The sequence below is a fragment of the Gobius niger genome, assembly GCF_951799975.1.
Source record: "Gobius niger genome assembly, chromosome: 22".
Taxonomy (NCBI): Eukaryota; Metazoa; Chordata; class Actinopteri; order Gobiiformes; family Gobiidae; genus Gobius; species Gobius niger.
Genome location: NC_136873.1, coordinates 5346836 through 5363855, shown reverse-complemented (window position 1 = coordinate 5363855; position 17020 = coordinate 5346836). Strand labels below are relative to the sequence as shown.

At 39.1% G+C, this 17020-nt stretch overlaps 1 protein-coding gene across 2 annotated transcripts in view; it reads right to left on the bottom strand.

Moving 5' to 3' along the window:
- Positions 1 to 7026: 7026 nt before the first annotated feature.
- wdr7 (WD repeat domain 7) overlaps positions 7027 to 17020 on the bottom strand; it is a 47812-nt gene continuing 37818 nt past the window's right edge. For both annotated transcript variants that reach the window (XM_079581224.1, XM_079581225.1), the window contains 5 exons: positions 14834 to 14983; positions 13493 to 13575; positions 11905 to 12004; positions 8848 to 8952; positions 7027 to 7353 (listed from right to left, as the gene is read on the bottom strand). In XM_079581224.1, the coding sequence (XP_079437350.1) occupies positions 7150 to 7353; positions 8848 to 8952; positions 11905 to 12004; positions 13493 to 13575; positions 14834 to 14983 (642 nt within the window). In that variant the 3' untranslated portion in view covers positions 7027 to 7149. The remainder of the gene's footprint in view (positions 7354 to 8847; positions 8953 to 11904; positions 12005 to 13492; positions 13576 to 14833; positions 14984 to 17020) is intronic.

Sequence of the window (17020 nt, the reverse complement as noted above, 5' to 3'; positions counted from 1 at the left end):
TACTACTACTACCACTACTATTATTACCACTACTACCACTACTACTACTACTACTACTACTACTACTACTACCACTACTATTATTACTACTACTACCACTACTATTATTACCACTACTACTACTACTACCACTACTATTATTACCACTACTACCACTACTACTACTACTACCACTACTATTATTACCACTACTACCACTACTACTACTACTACCACTACTATTATTACCACTACTACCACTACTACTACTACTACTACTACTATTATTACCACTACTACCACTACTACTACTACTACTACTACTACCACTACTATTATTACCACTACTACCACTACTACTACTACTACCACTACTATTATTACCACTACTACCACTACTACTACTACTACTACTACTATTATTACCACTACTACCACTACCACTACTACCACTACTACTACTACTACCACTACTATTATTACCACTACTACCACTACTACTACTACTACCACTACTATTATTACCACTACTACCACTATTATTACCACTACTATTATTACCACTACTACCACTACTATTATTACTACTACTACCACTACTACTACTACCATTACTATTACCATTACTATTACCACTACCACTACTACTACTACCATTACTATTACCATTACTATTACCACTACCACTACTACTACTACCACTACTACTACCATTACTATTACCACTACCACTACTACTACTACCATTACTATTACCATTACTACTACTACTACTACCACTACTACCATCACATTACCACTACCACTACTACTACTACCACTACTACCATCACATTACCACTACCACTACTACTACTACAACTACTACCATCACATTACCACTACCACTACTACTACTACAACTACTACCATCACATTACCACTACCACTACTACTACCACTACTACTACTACCACTACTACCATCACATTACCACTACCACCACTACCACTACTATTACTATTATTATTATTATTATATTTTTTTTTTAACAATGTCAAGGCAAACTCAAATACCCAGTAAAGTGATGTCATTCTTAGGAACAAAAACGTCATTATTTAAATAAGAGTTTACATGTATCTGCAGGGTCGACTGTCTGTGATGCATCTCTTTCTAATCCTTGTTTTTGGACCCGCCATCGCCATCGAACGCTAAGCCGAGACCAAAAACAAAACAGAATCTGTCATATGGCCAACCCTGTATAGTGTAAAATGGCCGTTTGCATTTTCCTTACAAATGGTTGTTGAATATATAGGCGGTTGCATATATGATTAAAAAAAAAACACCTAACCCCCAAAAAATTGCTACAAAAGGTTTTTTCAATGGTTTTCTGTAGTATCAGGTGTGCTTATTAACATACTAAAAGTACTTACCTTTTATTGCGTTGGGAAGAAGAGGGGCGGGGCTTTAAAATGAGCCCATCCATGCCCCTCTAAGCCTCTGGGAAGCAATGTAAGGTTGCGTTGAAAATGTGTGCCGTTGCCGTGACAAACTCGCTAATGTTAATATATAGAGTCTTTGTCCACGATTTATATTTCACAATTATGTGATCATGTGACTCCAATTTGAAAAAGCCCATTGGATTCCTAGACACCCAAAACATGGGGTTAGACACCAAAAGGACTTGTCTAGGATGAATAATAAAGGAGTAATAGGCATTTGAAGGATCTCGCCTCCCTCTTGGACGCCATCTTGAAAATTAGACCTTTCCAGTGGTCAGATTTTGGTAGACTTTTAGTATGTTAATAAGCACACCTGATACTACAGAAAACCATTGGAAAAACCTTTTGTAGCAATTTTTTTTGGGGTCAAACCATATATGCAGCCGGCTATATAAGGATTTAGTCTAAAGTGATCGCTGTAGCTCTCAGTTACAAGAGTAGCCAAAGTAACAGTAACAAGTAACGTTAAAACAAAGTAAAAAGTAGCGAGTTTGTTGTCATAACCTGCAAATCCCAATATTAAAACATGAAAATACATTTAAAAAATATATTTTTGAGGGAAAAGGGTCATGAAACACAAATGGAGTTTATTTTAAGTAAACTTGAAGCTTTTGTTGCTTTGAAATGTACTCACAGTGGCACAAGTGACTCAAGAGTAAATATATTTCATTACAATATTACTCAAGTAGATGTATTGAATGTAATAACTAAAGTTTCTTAAAAAAAAAAAATGTTGTACTTACCTTTATTCTTTAACAATGCCTATGTCAAAGTAGTACACTTCAGTAGTACAGTAGGACTTCATTAAGAATTGTATCCCGAACTTCTGTGTAAGTGGCATACAGCTCAACTCAAAAAGAAAATACAGGGGAAAAGGGAACATGGGAAATTTTTGCCACAAAGAAATTGTAATTTTCCACACATTTTATTTGTTACATGGTGTTTTTAGTTTTGGTATTTGCGATTAATTTGAATTTGAGATTCCATTCTCGGATTGACACAGCTCGACTCAGAACTTAATACTTCCATTTGATCCGTATGGGACTAGAGCAAAACCTTGTGGTTAAACAAAGGCATTGCAGCACTCAGAGAAAAGTCTCCAATTTTGTTCCTTGTTCAGAAAATCAAATTTACATGATTGAATTTGCCATTTCTTTTCCCATTACAGGTGAGTGACATAAAAGTAACTGCAGAATTAACCATCTACTAGCTCAAACATTTTAACTGTTATTACTTTACTGTGGCATCCGCGCAGTAAAGTGAAGTTTACTGCGCGGATTTCGAACTACTCCTGGTATTATTACGCCTTACAATATAGTTCCCCCTTTTATCCGCTTAGAAAATCCACATTGTTTAATTTTGTGTAATTATACTTTGTAGTGTAACACTTCACGTAACCATATTTAAATAGGGAAAACGTGGAAGAGCTTGGTAGCTAAAGGCTAAAGGCTAAATGCTAACACCGTCTGTGCTGTGTTTACGTGACTGAAGATCAGACAGGTCCTAAAGAACTCGTCAAAGCTAAGGTAAGAACATATCTCAGTGTGGAAAAACGGTGGTCTATTCCTTTAAAATCTTGCTATGTCCAAGACTGGAGAGTTTGGAGTCACATTTGGACTACAGAGTCTTGTGGCTATACCTACACCGCGTTCCAAATTATTACACAAATTATATTTCAGTGTGAAAAAGGTAAAAAAAAATATAAAAAAAAAAGTTTGTCAATGAAACTCATGGATGGTATTGTGTCTCAGGGCTCTTTGAATCACTGACATCAATCTCATCAGTTGATCAGTTGTCAATTAGACCCAGTTAAGGCGAGACACTGCAGGTGAATAGGGAAAAAATGTATATTTACAGATATCAATTTGAAACTGTTGCTGTCGATCACTGGCATAAATGTGAGGAAAAAAATACATTGCAAGTTTTCTGTCATTTTATCTTTTCATATAAGAACAAGGTGTTTTATGCCTAAAAATGCCCCAAATTTCCCATCTTTTCGGCGACGAAATCTGAATAATGGATAGAGCTACATTCAAATTTATGGTTTCATTTTATTGATTAATGAGTTGCCAAGCCTTTCTCTGAGGGGATTTAGGATTTCTTGCTTAATTTTAAAATAAGCTGTTTTTTTAGTGGAAAAATTTGTAAAAATGTAATTTTCGCCTTATTTTTTGACATTCAAAACTCAATAAATGGGGCTTAAGGGATTAAATAATAAAAAATCCCTCTGAAAAAATCTTCCAAATATTGTTCAGTCCAAGGCTGGAAAATGTGAAGTCTTTAGGTCCGACTGACGTGGACATAGTGTCGCCACAATGACAGAAACATGTGTTTTGAGAAAAAAGGCCCTTGAAATTGCGTTCTCCCATATAAGTCTATGGGGGAACATTGAATCAGCGCAATATTTAAACATGTTATTGTGAAGATTTGGCATATTTTCTGTTTCCGGGTGAAAGCTTGTATGTTCAGAGACCGATTTGGCCCAAAACCTGAAAACTGAAAAAAAATGTTGCCTGTAGTGTCTCCCCTTAAGGGAAAAACTACTGAAAAAGGATGTTCCACTTTAATAAACAGACCAACATTTTCAAGCAATATGGGAAAGAAAAAGGATCTTTCTGCTGATGAAAAGCGTGAAATAGTTGAATTTCTTGGACTAGGTATGAAAACCTTTGATATTTCATGAAAGATGAAGCGTAATCATCGTACTGATAAGAGACGGTTTCTGATGGACAAACACATCAGATTAAGAGAACAGCTGCTACAAAACCGCAGACATGTATTTGAAGCTGCTGGTGCCTCTGGAGTCTCCCGAACAGTGCGGGTCTCAGCGACTGAATCCTGAAGGTTCCAGAGGAGCTTTGAACAAACTCACCCGGCACAACATCCCACAGCACATTTACAAGTTTATTATCATCATCATCACGATGCGTTTAATGTACACGTAAAACCGCCACGATTTACAACCATGCAGAGGACCACGACGGAAACAAAACACCTCTATCCTTCAGCCTCTCGCGCTAAAATAGAACTCTACATCTTCAAATATACAACACGAAAAAGCATCACTGCACGGCTACTACGCACAACACGGTACGGCGTCGAAGCGCGGTATCGGGGGGGGGGGGCGGGGCCTGACGGGAATGTTACGGGGGCAAAACGGACATACTCCACCTCACAAGTGTTCGTCTACGACATAAATAATAATCCCACCCACCCCATAAATAGATCGAAGCCTCTCGTTTTAAGCTGGCTCCAAAAAATCCCATACAAATTGCTAGCATGAACGAGCATCAGTTAGCCCACCCTCGCTTCGTCCACTAGCTTTTTCTTCATTTTTCGGAGCTCTATTTCACAAGGAGGAGGAGGTGAATTAAATACTGTACAGAGGAGGGTGAGATCATGTGTGGATGAACCAGAGGAAAGCCATCGACAGTACATTTTAACCAGATATTGATGTTCATGCGTGTTGATGTAATTTGTGGGGATGCGAAAACTTCAGAATGTTCCCATATTTTCCATTTTCTCTTTCACATTCAGCCCGAAACATCCAAAGTGCGCGTGACTCGAATCCAATTTGGTTTTGGTCCTGTTCTGAAAAAAAACTATTAAGTGTGTAAAACAATTAAGAGATGCAACGATCCAGCTTTTTTTTGCTTCCGATACCGATCCGAGCATCTGCCGATATCCGATATTAGCGTCTTTCTCCGAGTTAAATAATGAAGTGGTCCCTTTTCTCCATTTTAAGATCAATAAAGTCTGATCTTTTCTTGTCATTATGTTACAGATCAATTAATAAACTAAAGGAAAAGCATTTATCAAGGATCACTGGACTTTTCTACTCTGAATATCCTTGGGTTTACGACAGGCTTTAGGTTAGATTAATATAAAGTGTCTGATCATTACAGCTTGTGCATTAAAAACATGTTAGTTTATCTTTAACAGCATTTCATGAACTAAAAAACCGCTCCAGCAGTGGCCGATTTGATCTTATGGACCTACATTAGGTATTTTTGTCATAGTTTCTGTCCCAGCCTTGATTAGTTCCCGCTAGGACTAGCATGCTACCGCTAGCTTTAACATACTGTTGCTAGAAGGTTGAATTCTCCTGGTTCTGCCCTTCGAAATGCCCATATTCACTTCACGGTGAAAGCTGTGTTTTTAAAGCAGCGAGAGCCAAATCAGGTGTCGGTTTCGGATATTTTTTTCTCCCGTATCAGCGATATCTGATACCAGTGTAGATACAGACGGCATCTCGTCATAGAAGGGGGCGTGGCTTCACCGAGGGGGAAAATAGAATCTTTTGGGAAGCACAATGTTCCAGTCTTTTTAAACATTTTCTGGTGGAATATGAACTTATTCATCATATAAATAAAGTCAAGTGTAAATCGGGCCCATATGGATATTTTATCACAGCAGATTGTTTTGTAGAAGCGAAAAAAACTGCAGTTGTTGCTAATGCTAGCTAACGGTTAGCATTAGCCCGGTGCTAACATGTAGCATCATGTTAGCATTCTCCGTTATTCATGTATTTATGGGCTGTTGAACCACTTTACTCCTCCCCATGTCTTTGTTTCTTTATTTAGTAGAAAACTATATTCATAATTCTGCATTTGTTGAAGTAATTTTTGAATAATTAGAGAAAGTGACCATATATGGACAACTCCAGAGTCTGTAGATATAGACCCTTTAATTGTTTGTAAATATTCCGGGTTTAGCTGGAGGCGGAAAGCTAGATTCCTACATATTTCCATAGATACAGACGGCATCTCTGGAATCGCCCATATATGGTCATTTTTTAAAACAGTTAAGGGGGAAAACAATTTTGAAAAAAATGTTAATTTTCTCTAATTATTCAAAAACTACTTTAATAAATGCTGAATTATGAATATAGTTTCTACTAAATAATGATACAAAGACATGGGGAGGAGCAAAGTGGTTCAACAGCCCATAAATACTTAAAAAACGGAGAATGCTAACATGATGCTACATGTTAGCATCGGGCTAATGCTAACGGTTAGCTAGCGCTAGCTACAACTGCCGTTTTTTCACTTCTACTGAACAATCTGCTGTGAGAAAACATCCATATGGGCCCGATTTACACTTGACTTTATTTATGTGATAAAGAAGTTCATATTCCACCAGAAAATGGCTAAAAAGAGTGAAAAATTGTGTTTCTCTAAATATTCTATTTTCCCCCTCGGCAAAGCCACGCCCTCTTCTATGACGAGACGCCGTCTGTATCTATTGTAGCTGTTGTCATAGTAACGATAATCAAACGTCTAACTGTTCCTCTTGTTCTTGCACCTTAAGGACCACATTTTTTAGTCGTGGTTTTACACTTACAATCGCTAGTTTTAGTTAAATCCTATTTCTCTTGCTCACTTCCTGTCTCCAGCTGATGATGTCACTGATGAGGTAAGCAGTCTATCAGATCGGTGCATCCCTAAAAAAAACAATACAGTGTAGAAATGGTTTGGTAAAATATAAATAACATCATGCCCTCAGTAAACTCTTAAGTACAAATAATACATGGACATTGATGGTGTAACTTCTCCACCGCTGTTACCGACATCTAGTGAAAACGTCAGGTCCATAACACCTTTGGGAACATGTCAAACAGAAACATGCCAAAGCGTCCCATGTGAAGCTCCACCAGTGTTTACAGCGGCGACAGGGGCCCCGGGGCGGCTCAGACCATGAAGCGGTGTTCCTTGCCATCGTGGGCCATGAGGATGACGTTGCGGTTGGACGTCCAGATGAGGCGGGCCAGTTTGAGGTGGTTCTGCGAGCCGGGGGAGGCGGGCTGTACGGGGGGCACCTGGTACGTCTTGATGCAGCGCAGCTGGGGAGCCGAGTTCAGCATGCCGATGCTGCCCAGCAGACTGGTGTTCATCTGGGGAGAGGCCACACGGGTCACAGGGGTCACACGGGTCACGGGGAAATCATCCGCCCCGCGTTATAATCACGAATTCAATGAGATTACCCTAAAACAAAGCCTTAAATGTCAAACTGGCATTAAATCTAAATTGATTGGGTAATTATTACATCGCACAAACACTTTTAGCCTCTTAACTCGCGCCTGAACCGAGAGGATCTTTTTCCTCACGTCATGAGATTTTTTTTGTTGGGTATTCAACTCATTTTTGTAACTTCTTTGTAATTTTTTTGTAAATTTTTTGTCAAATTTTTGTAATTTTTTTGTCACATTTTTGTCATTTTTTTGTCACATTTTTGTCACATTTTCGTCATATTTTTGTCATTTTTTTGTTACATTTTTATCATTTTTTTGTCACGTTTTTGCCACTTTTTCATCCATTTTTTGTCACTTTATTGTCACATTTCCATCATTGTTTTCGTCTCAGTTTTGTTGCCATTTTCACACCTTTTTTCCAGAAGGGTTAAGATCAATAAAATAACACATGTTCAGCTGCAGTTTTGGCTTAAAATTACCATGTTGCAAATCCTAAGGCATTAATTATGTGGCGATTAAAATGTAGAACGATTTGGGCATTAAACATGGCATTAACCCCTTAACTCCCACCTGAACCGAGCACATTTTCTCCAGTTTGGCTTTACCCCAGTCCAAAAGCTTCTGAGACGAAAACAATGATGGAAATGGGACAAAAAAGTGAGAAAACATTGACCAAAAAGTGACGAAAAATTGATGAAAAAGTGGCAAAAATGTCACAAAAAGGTCACAAGAAATTGACAAGAAATTGACGAAAAAATGACAAAAATGTGACCTAAAAATCACAAAAATGTGATAAAAAAAATGACAAAAATGTGATAAAAATTTGACAAAAAAATGACAAAAATGTGACTAAAAATAACAAAAATGTGATAAAAATTAGACAAAATAATGACAAAAATGTGATAAAAAATGACAAAAAAGTGACAAAAAATGACAAAAAAATGACAAAAAAATGACTAAAATGAGTTGAATACCCAACAAAAAAATGATGGAAAAAAAAATGTGATGACGTGAGGAAAAAGACTTGTGAATTAAATGTGATTAAAAAAAAATAACAAAAATGTGATAAAAATTTGACAAAAAAATGACAAAAATGTGACAAAAATGTGATAAAAATTTGACAAAAATGTGATAAAAAAAATAACAAAAATGTGACAAAAATGTGATAAAAAATGACAAAAATGTGACAAAAAATGACCAAAAAAATGACCAAAAAAATGACCAAAAAAAATGACAAAAAAAATGACAAAAAGATTAAAAAATGAGTTGAACACCCAACAAAAAACGATGGAAAAAAAATGTGATGACGTGAGGAAAAAGACGGTTATAATGCACCACTCCGCTCGTGCATTATAACCGCCTAATGCACGGCTCCTCGTTGTTTAATCCTTACATATGGCACAGTGGGTACATTACCTGCCAGAAGGAGATATGGCTGTCTGCGTTGGAGTAGGTGGCCAGGTAGCGCCCGTCCGGAGCGAAGGACACGGCTGTGATGGGCCCTTTGTGTCCGTGGATGTTCTGCAATGGCAAGAACAGCAAATGAAAATATTTTTAAAAGATAATGTGAAGTCCAAGGTAACACCAACATATTTAAATTCAGGTTTGAGCTTTGCTAAGACAAACGTACCAACCCTTATACATTTGCCAAGTTGAATCCAGATAGGGACTGTCTGATATTCTGAAAATAGCGAGAGAAACAGTCTCTTGCTCCAGGGACCGTCAGGCAATAACGTGCGGCAGCTGCAGTGTGAAGGCACAGAGCTCCGATTCAATTAGGAACACGTGAACCAGTGACAATAACTCAGCCCCCTGGCAACAGCTGTGCGGCCGGCAACACTCCACACCTCGGCTTTATTTGAAGTGAATTCACAGCGTTAACCACATACAGACACGACTCTTTCCCTCGGTCGGAGCAGGAGCTGACCTCAAACCGCCCACACTGAGCTAATTCAACTTTATGGGGCTTTAGAGGCCTCTGTGAAGAGATGTTTTGTTCGTGCTTCAGAGCTGGAAGGGTTCCATGCGGTCGCTGTATCGGACTGTTGTGGTGAAGAGGGAGCTGAGTCAGGGAGGAAAGCTCTCGATTTACCGATCGATCTACTTTCCGACCCTCACCTATGGTCGTGAGATCTGGGTAATGACCGAAAGGATGAGATCGGGGATGCAAGCGGCCGATTTGAGTGTGTCCTTCACAGGGTGAGGAGCTCAGTTACCCGGGAGGTGTTCCAGGCATGTCCTATTGGGAGGAGGCCTCGTGGAAGGAAGGAAGGAAGGAAGGAAGGATTAAGGAAGGAAGGAAGGAAGGAAGGAAGGAAGGAAGGAAGGAAGGAAGGAAGGAAGGATTAAGGAAGGAAGGAAGGAAGGAAGGAAGGAAGGAAGGAAGGAAGGATGAAGGAAGAAAGGATGAAGGAAGGAAGGATGAAGGATGAAGGAAGGAAGAAGGATTAAGGAAGGAAGGAAGGAAGAAGGATGAAGGAAGGAAGAAGGATTAAGGAAGGATGAAGGATGAAGGAAGGAAAGAAGGGAGAAGGATTAAGGAAGGAAGGATGAAGGATGGATTAAGGAAGGAAGGATTAAGGAAGGAAGGATGAAGGAAGGAAGGAAGAAGGATGAAGGAAGGAAGGAAGAAGGATGAAGGAAGGAAGAAGGATTAAGGAAGGATGAAGGATGAAGGAAGGATGAAGGATGAAGGAAGGAAGAAGGATTAAGGAAGGAAGGAAGGAAGAAGGATGAAGGAAGGATTAAGGAAGGAAGGAAGGATGAAGGATGAAGGAAGGAAGAAGGATTAAGGAAGGAAGAAGGATTAAGGAAGGATGAAGGAAGGAAAGAAGGGAGAAGGATTAAGGAAGGAAGGATGAAGGATGGATTAAGGAAGGAAGGATGAAGGAAGGAAGGAAGAAGGAAGGAAGAAGGATGAAGGAAGGATGAAGGAAGGAAGGATTCAGGAAGGAAGGATTAAGGAAGGAAGGAAGAAGGATTAAGGAAGGATTAAGGAAGGAAGGATGAAGGAGGAAGGCAGGATTAAGGAAGGATGAAGGATGAAGGAAGGAAAGAAGGGAGAAGGATTAAGGAAGGAAGGAAGGAAGAAGGATTAAGGAAGGAAGAAGGATTAAGGAAGGATGAAGGAAGAAGGATTAAGGAAGGATGAAGGAAGGAAGGATTCAGGAAGGAAGGATTAAGGAAGGAAGGAAGAAGGATTAAGGAAGGATTAAGGAAGGAAGAAGGATTAAGGAAGGATGAAGGATGAAGGAAGGATGAAGGATGAAGGAAGGAAGAAGGATGAAGGAAGGAAGAAGGATTAAGGAAGGATGAAGGATGAAGGAAGGATGAAGGATGAAGGAAGGAAGAAGGATTAAGGAAGGAAGGAAGGAAGAAGGATGAAGGAAGGATTAAGGAAGGAAGGAAGGATGAAGGATGAAGGAAGGAAGAAGGATTAAGGAAGGAAGAAGGATTAAGGAAGGATGAAGGATGAAGGAAGGAAAGAAGGGAGAAGGATTAAGGAAGGAAGGATGAAGGATGGATTAAGGAAGGAAGGATGAAGGAAGGAAGGAAGAAGGAAGGAAGAAGGAAGAAGGATGAAGGAAGGATGAAGGAAGGAAGGATTCAGGAAGGAAGGATTAAGGAAGGAAGGAAGAAGGATTAAGGAAGGATTAAGGAAGGAAGGATGAAGGAGGAAGGCAGGATTAAGGAAGGATGAAGGATGAAGGAAGGAAAGAAGGGAGAAGGATTAAGGAAGGAAGGAAGGAAGAAGGATTAAGGAAGGAAGAAGGATTAAGGAAGGATGAAGGAAGAAGGATTAAGGAAGGATGAAGGAAGGAAGGATTCAGGAAGGAAGGATTAAGGAAGGAAGGAAGAAGGATTAAGGAAGGATTAAGGAAGGATGAAGGAAGGATGAAGGAAGGAAGGATGAAGGAAGGAAGGATGAAGGAGGAAGGCAGGATTAAGGAAGGAAGAAGGATTAAGGAAGGATTAAGGAAAGGATAGATAGATAGATGGATGGATGGATGGATGGATGGATGGCTACAATGTGGTGCGTTTACATGCATGGGTCCCATATTAACATGCCCTTCCCTAAACAAATTAAGTTCCAATTGACTCCTTATGCATTTCTAACACCCCCTTTTGACAACCACAGTAGAGATAGTAAGTTAGTGACATAGGAGATAGTGAGAAAGTTCCATAAAATTCTGACTCGCTAATTTCTCATTGATTTGACCTGGTTTCACAGCAACAGTCTATGTATGTCACTTCCTGTCAGTGCCCAATAAGGAAGTGAAACAATAAACATCACAAAAAATGCAAAACTAATGAAAACTGGGTGAATGTTTCTCAAAATCTTAAGTATAATTGTGTTTACGGTTGTCTTTAGGTGACTTTTAGAACTACAACTACCCTAACCAGGTCCATGAAGAACTTTCCTTTATAAATCTGAAAAGTCGAGCACGAGTCCCGCTCAAAGCCACGGCGTACCTGACATTTGCCGGTGCGGACGTCGTACAGCGCCACCGAGCCCTGCCGAGCGCCCACGGCGATGCGGTGGCTGCGGTCACAGTAGCCCACCATGTAGAACCTGTGACACAGACGGAAGCTTTAATGAGCACTGTTCACTACGGAACGATCTTACATAACGATACAGACAAAGCAAAGCGATGGCCCATTTCGGAATATATACTGCCAGATCACACCCAAAAACAGGTAGCTGTAATTGATCTTTTGCAAAAGCCCTGTCCCCTTAGCAACCGTTAGCTAGCTCCGTCAAGTAGCGGAGTTTAGCACGTGTCATAATGGGGAAGAACTGCTCGTTTTGGTGCAATACCTGCGCAATGTCCTCCAGATTGAGGCTAAATGAGCTGCAATGTGAAATATAGGACTGTTTTCAACTTATGTAACAAAGGCGACACTACAACTATCGAGGCTAAAGCTCAGTCCGAGCTCATGTGAAATGGGAAAAAGTCATGCTAAAATATTTAGTCTTAATTTTAGTCAAAGTGATATTTTTGACGACTAAAATTGGACTAAAACTAAAATAAAAGTTTCTCATGAGACTAAAACTGTGACTAAAATGTCCAGATATTTTAGTCGACTAAAATAAGACTAAATAGAAATGAAAAGGAGAGACTAAAATCATCCAAACTTCTATTGACTCACTGCCAAATGAACAGCTCTGAGCTTTGTTCATGTGGAGCAGCTCCATGAAGCCGAGGACCTGGATTAAATATGATTATAATGAATATTATCAATGCAAAGTCGACTAAATTCATCTTAAATTTAGTCGACTAAATTTACTTGCAATTTTAGTCGACTAAAACTAGACTAAAATTGAAGATTTTTTTTAACTAAAACTAGACTAAAATCGAATTACATTTTCGTCAAAAGACTAAAACTAAAACTAAATTAAATTATGTTGTCAAAATTAACACTGCATCATTGCGATAAATGATATTATTGAAGACTGTTAAAACTCTTTTGCAACATTAATTCATCAAAAATATAAAAACAAACACATTCACTTCACATCTTTTACCTCATTCCTCTGCTTAACTCATTGACTGCCATTGACGTCTATAGACGTCAATTAGGTTTTTCAATGGGAACAGCCGCAGCAAAGCCTTGAGCGTGTCTGGAGTTAAAATCTTAGTTGTGCCGCCTAATGCTGCCACCTAGTGACTCGATAAAAGAACAGCGAGTTATTTTATTGAGTCACTAGGTGGCAGCATTGCTCTTTCGGTTTTTTGGGGGGATTTCACCTACTTTCTACGGACGATTATTAAAGAATGGAAAAAGGTACAAACAAACTTTTTTTTTAGATAAAAGAAGAGAGTCTAATCTTTCTTTTGGTGGGTTTCGTGTTGACATAGACCTAGACCAAAATTTTCTGTGGGTCTTGAAAAAACAGTCTAAATCCTGAAAAACCTCTGGCAGTGGGAGCTCTCTGATTTTAAAATGACTGGCAGTTAGTGAGTTAATATAAAGTTACAAGAAAATACATAGATTTGTGGCATCAAAAGTATTGTGTCTTGGTATTAAAGACTTAAATTGGACTTGCTGTTGCACGTACCTGGTGATGGCGGGGAAGCACTCCTGCAGGCCCTTCTTCTTCACCAGACCTCCTTCGATACAGTACATGATGATGTCCATGACCTGAGCAGCACAGAGGCACGTTTAGAGGAGCGTCCAGTTCTTTTGGGACTCTTCCTTTGGCAACGTCATGCCATCATCATGCGAAAATGGAGAAGGTTTGCTCTGAACATTGGATTTCTGAACCTGCCGCTGACTTTATGTGTTTTTGCTTTAATTTTGACATCTCTAATGTCAACAAAGTAAAACTAGGAATTTAAACCTCGCTCTATCCAATATTTCAATTTGAACATCAAAAATAAAGGTATTTTGGGTCAATTTAACCTCTTAACTCCCGCCTGAACTGAGAGCATCTTCTCCAGTTCAGCTTTACCCAAATCCTGTAGGCCAGTGTAACGCCTCATCTGAAAGCTAAGATCTACAAAACTCATCTAAATGGAGCTTTTTCCTCATCAGATTTTTTTTCCATCTTTTTTTTTTGGTATTCAAGTCCATTTTGTAACTTTTTTAAAAAAAAATGTCTTCATTTTTTTTTTCACTTTTTGTCACATTTTTTGTCATTTTTTTGTCATTTTTTGTAAAATTTTTATCCATTTTTTCGTCTTTTTTTTTTGTCATTTTTTCGTCATTTTTTTGGTCATTTTTTGTCAATTTTTTATCAATTTTTTCGTAATTTTTTGTCATTTTTTGGTCATTTTTTTTTAATCATTTTTGTCAAATTTTTATCATTTTTTGTCATTTTTTGGTCATTTTTTTTTAATCATTTTTGTCAAATTTTTATCATTTTTTGTCATTTTTTGTCCAATTTTAATCAATTTTTTCCGTCATTTTTTGTCATTTTTTTGTCATTTTTTTGTCCATTTCTGTCAAATTTTTATCCATTTTTTCGTCATTTTTTCGTCATTTTTTTGTCAAATTGTTATCATTTTTTTGTCAAATTTTAATCCATTTTTTCGTCGTTTTTTTGGTCATTTTTTCGTCCATTTTTTGTCATTTTTTGTCACATTTTTGACATTTTTTCGTCCATTTTTTGTCACTTTTTTGTCAAAGTTTTCTCACTTTTTTGTCACATTTCCATCATTGTTTTCGTCTCAGTTCTGTCGCTATATTCACACCTTTTTTCCAGAAGCTTTTGGACTGGGGTAAAGCCAAACTGGAGAAAATGTGCTCGGTTCAGGCGGGAGTTAAGGGGTTAAAGCAAATACTGCAATATTTACGGTAAATTAAAACACAAATGCATTTCCCCCCCCCAAATTGATGTCAGTAATCTAAAACGCCTATCTATAACATGACACAACGTGAGATGAGAGCTTGTGCTGACCTCCACCAGCAGGTCCACCACGTCTCCGGGCATCTTCTCGATCAGGATGTCCAGCACGCGGAGGATCTCGGTCTTGGCGCGGGCCAGGGTGCTGGTGTGCACGTTCTGCTGGGACTGGGAGTTCGCCTGTGCCGCGTTGAACCGGTGCACCTGCAACGAGCATGTTTCACTTAATGCACTGCCTGAAGCACTGTTCACTCAGATTAGACGCTTATCGTACATTATCGTGAAAAGAAAATGAATTACAAAATCATCATCACCATCCGTATAACTCACTGTAGTCTTCCATCCACATGCACATTCTTACAAACACAGCCCAAAACAAAAACACACGGGAAATTAAAAAACACATCCAAGAGTTCAGTTTTAGTCATGGTTTTTCCAAATTCAGCTCCATTTTAGCCACGTTCTAGCCGTGTATGTGGCTACGCTAGTTCCTCTGAGCTGAAGTTGTGGGCGCCAGTACTTCCTGTTCGTATTAACTTCCATTAAGACTAGCTTAGACCCGTTCGAATCATCGTATTTCCAAAAGATTCTGTGGTGGACAGTGAGTTTCTGGTAGACGATCACTTCCTGCAGGTTGAAGAGTTGCTGTACAGTGTAAATATTTCCGTAGAGGAGACGTCTAACATTAATTTCATGCATTATACGATTTGAAATAGTGGCCTTTATTCCATTTTTTGATAGCATGTTAGCCTTTAGCTTCAAGACAAACTATCAATCCTTTATGATCACAGGCGTCTCCTCTGAACTCGTTACACACAGTTAATGATCATCTACCAGGAACTCACTCCCCACAACACAATCTTTAGAAAATAGGATTATTATTCCAGGAAAAATAGACAGGAAGTACTGGCACTCACAACTTCAGGTCAGAGGAACTAGCATAGCCATACAGTGCAACAAGCCAATGGGCACAATGATGAAGATTTACTAAAGAGCTGCTTCACTCCTCAGACTAAATTAACACATCAAAGAGGAAACAGAAAACCTTTCTCTGAGATTTTTACAGTTTGTCATGTCAACAGAGTCTCAGTCCGAGTCAGCGTTTAAAGAGGGGGTATTATGCTTTTTTCAGCCACATAGCACCAGTCTATATCACACTACAATGATGACGAAACCTTCTGTTGGTCTGTCAATGCAGTAAATTAGAATAACTGCCTTGTATAAAATTGCTCTTTCAAAATGGTGGTAGCGAATGACTTGAAATAGGCCCCTGTCTCTTTAAGAACCTCTGACCCTTTCCGACACGCCCCCTCCACACGCTGTCTGTGGCATCACAACAACACTGCGCTCGTTGTCTCAACAGTATTGAAACTACGATCGGTGCATTTTAATTTTTATTGTTGGAAAGGACCTACTGTTTATCACTTTGGGAACAATGGCCACACAGGATATTATTTGGAGACAAACCTTCCACACCGGACGCTTGGAAGGGGCTCTTGCCTGAAAAATAACTGCTGTTTGGAGGCTCTCTCTTTGCATCTGCCATGCCCTATGGATCTCTAACTATACCCCCATGGACGACACCAGGATCTGCAGGAGCCCATACGATTCAAAAGACGGACATTATCTGTGCAGGTGGACAATGGTTTTTCGAGGTTACCCGTTAGCTTGTTATAATCGACTACAGCTCATTGTTGATGAAAAGTCTGCAATAAACCACAAATGTGTAAAGACAGGCTCATTGTGTGATCATCGTAAAGGCTGCTTCAAGCAGTTGCTGCTTTATTGACGTTATTTGTGCATAATATGCTGCCTGTTTTCAATGAATGTTGTGAAGGTGAAGGTTGTTAGCTTGTCGCGGCTAATAGTGCCTTAGCTCCGGGAGAAACCACTCGGCTACGACTCACTGTAGATGAAATGTGAGCAATAAACTACACAATCAACAAGCCAGGCTCCGTGTGTGATCATCATAAAGGCTGCTTCAAGCAGTTGCCTGTTTTAGTGACGTTTTCAATGCATAATATGCTGCTTGTATTCAGTGAATTTTCCCGTTAGCTTGTCGCGGCTAGCTTGTTAGCTCCGGGAGAAAACCACTCGGCTATGACCCATTGTAGATGAAATGTGAGCAATAAACTTCCAAATCAACAAGCCTGGCTCCGTGTGTGATCATTGTTAAACGGTTCTTTATGTGTGTGGTGGTTTTATTGACTTTATTTGTGCATATTTCTCGTTTTCACGTGA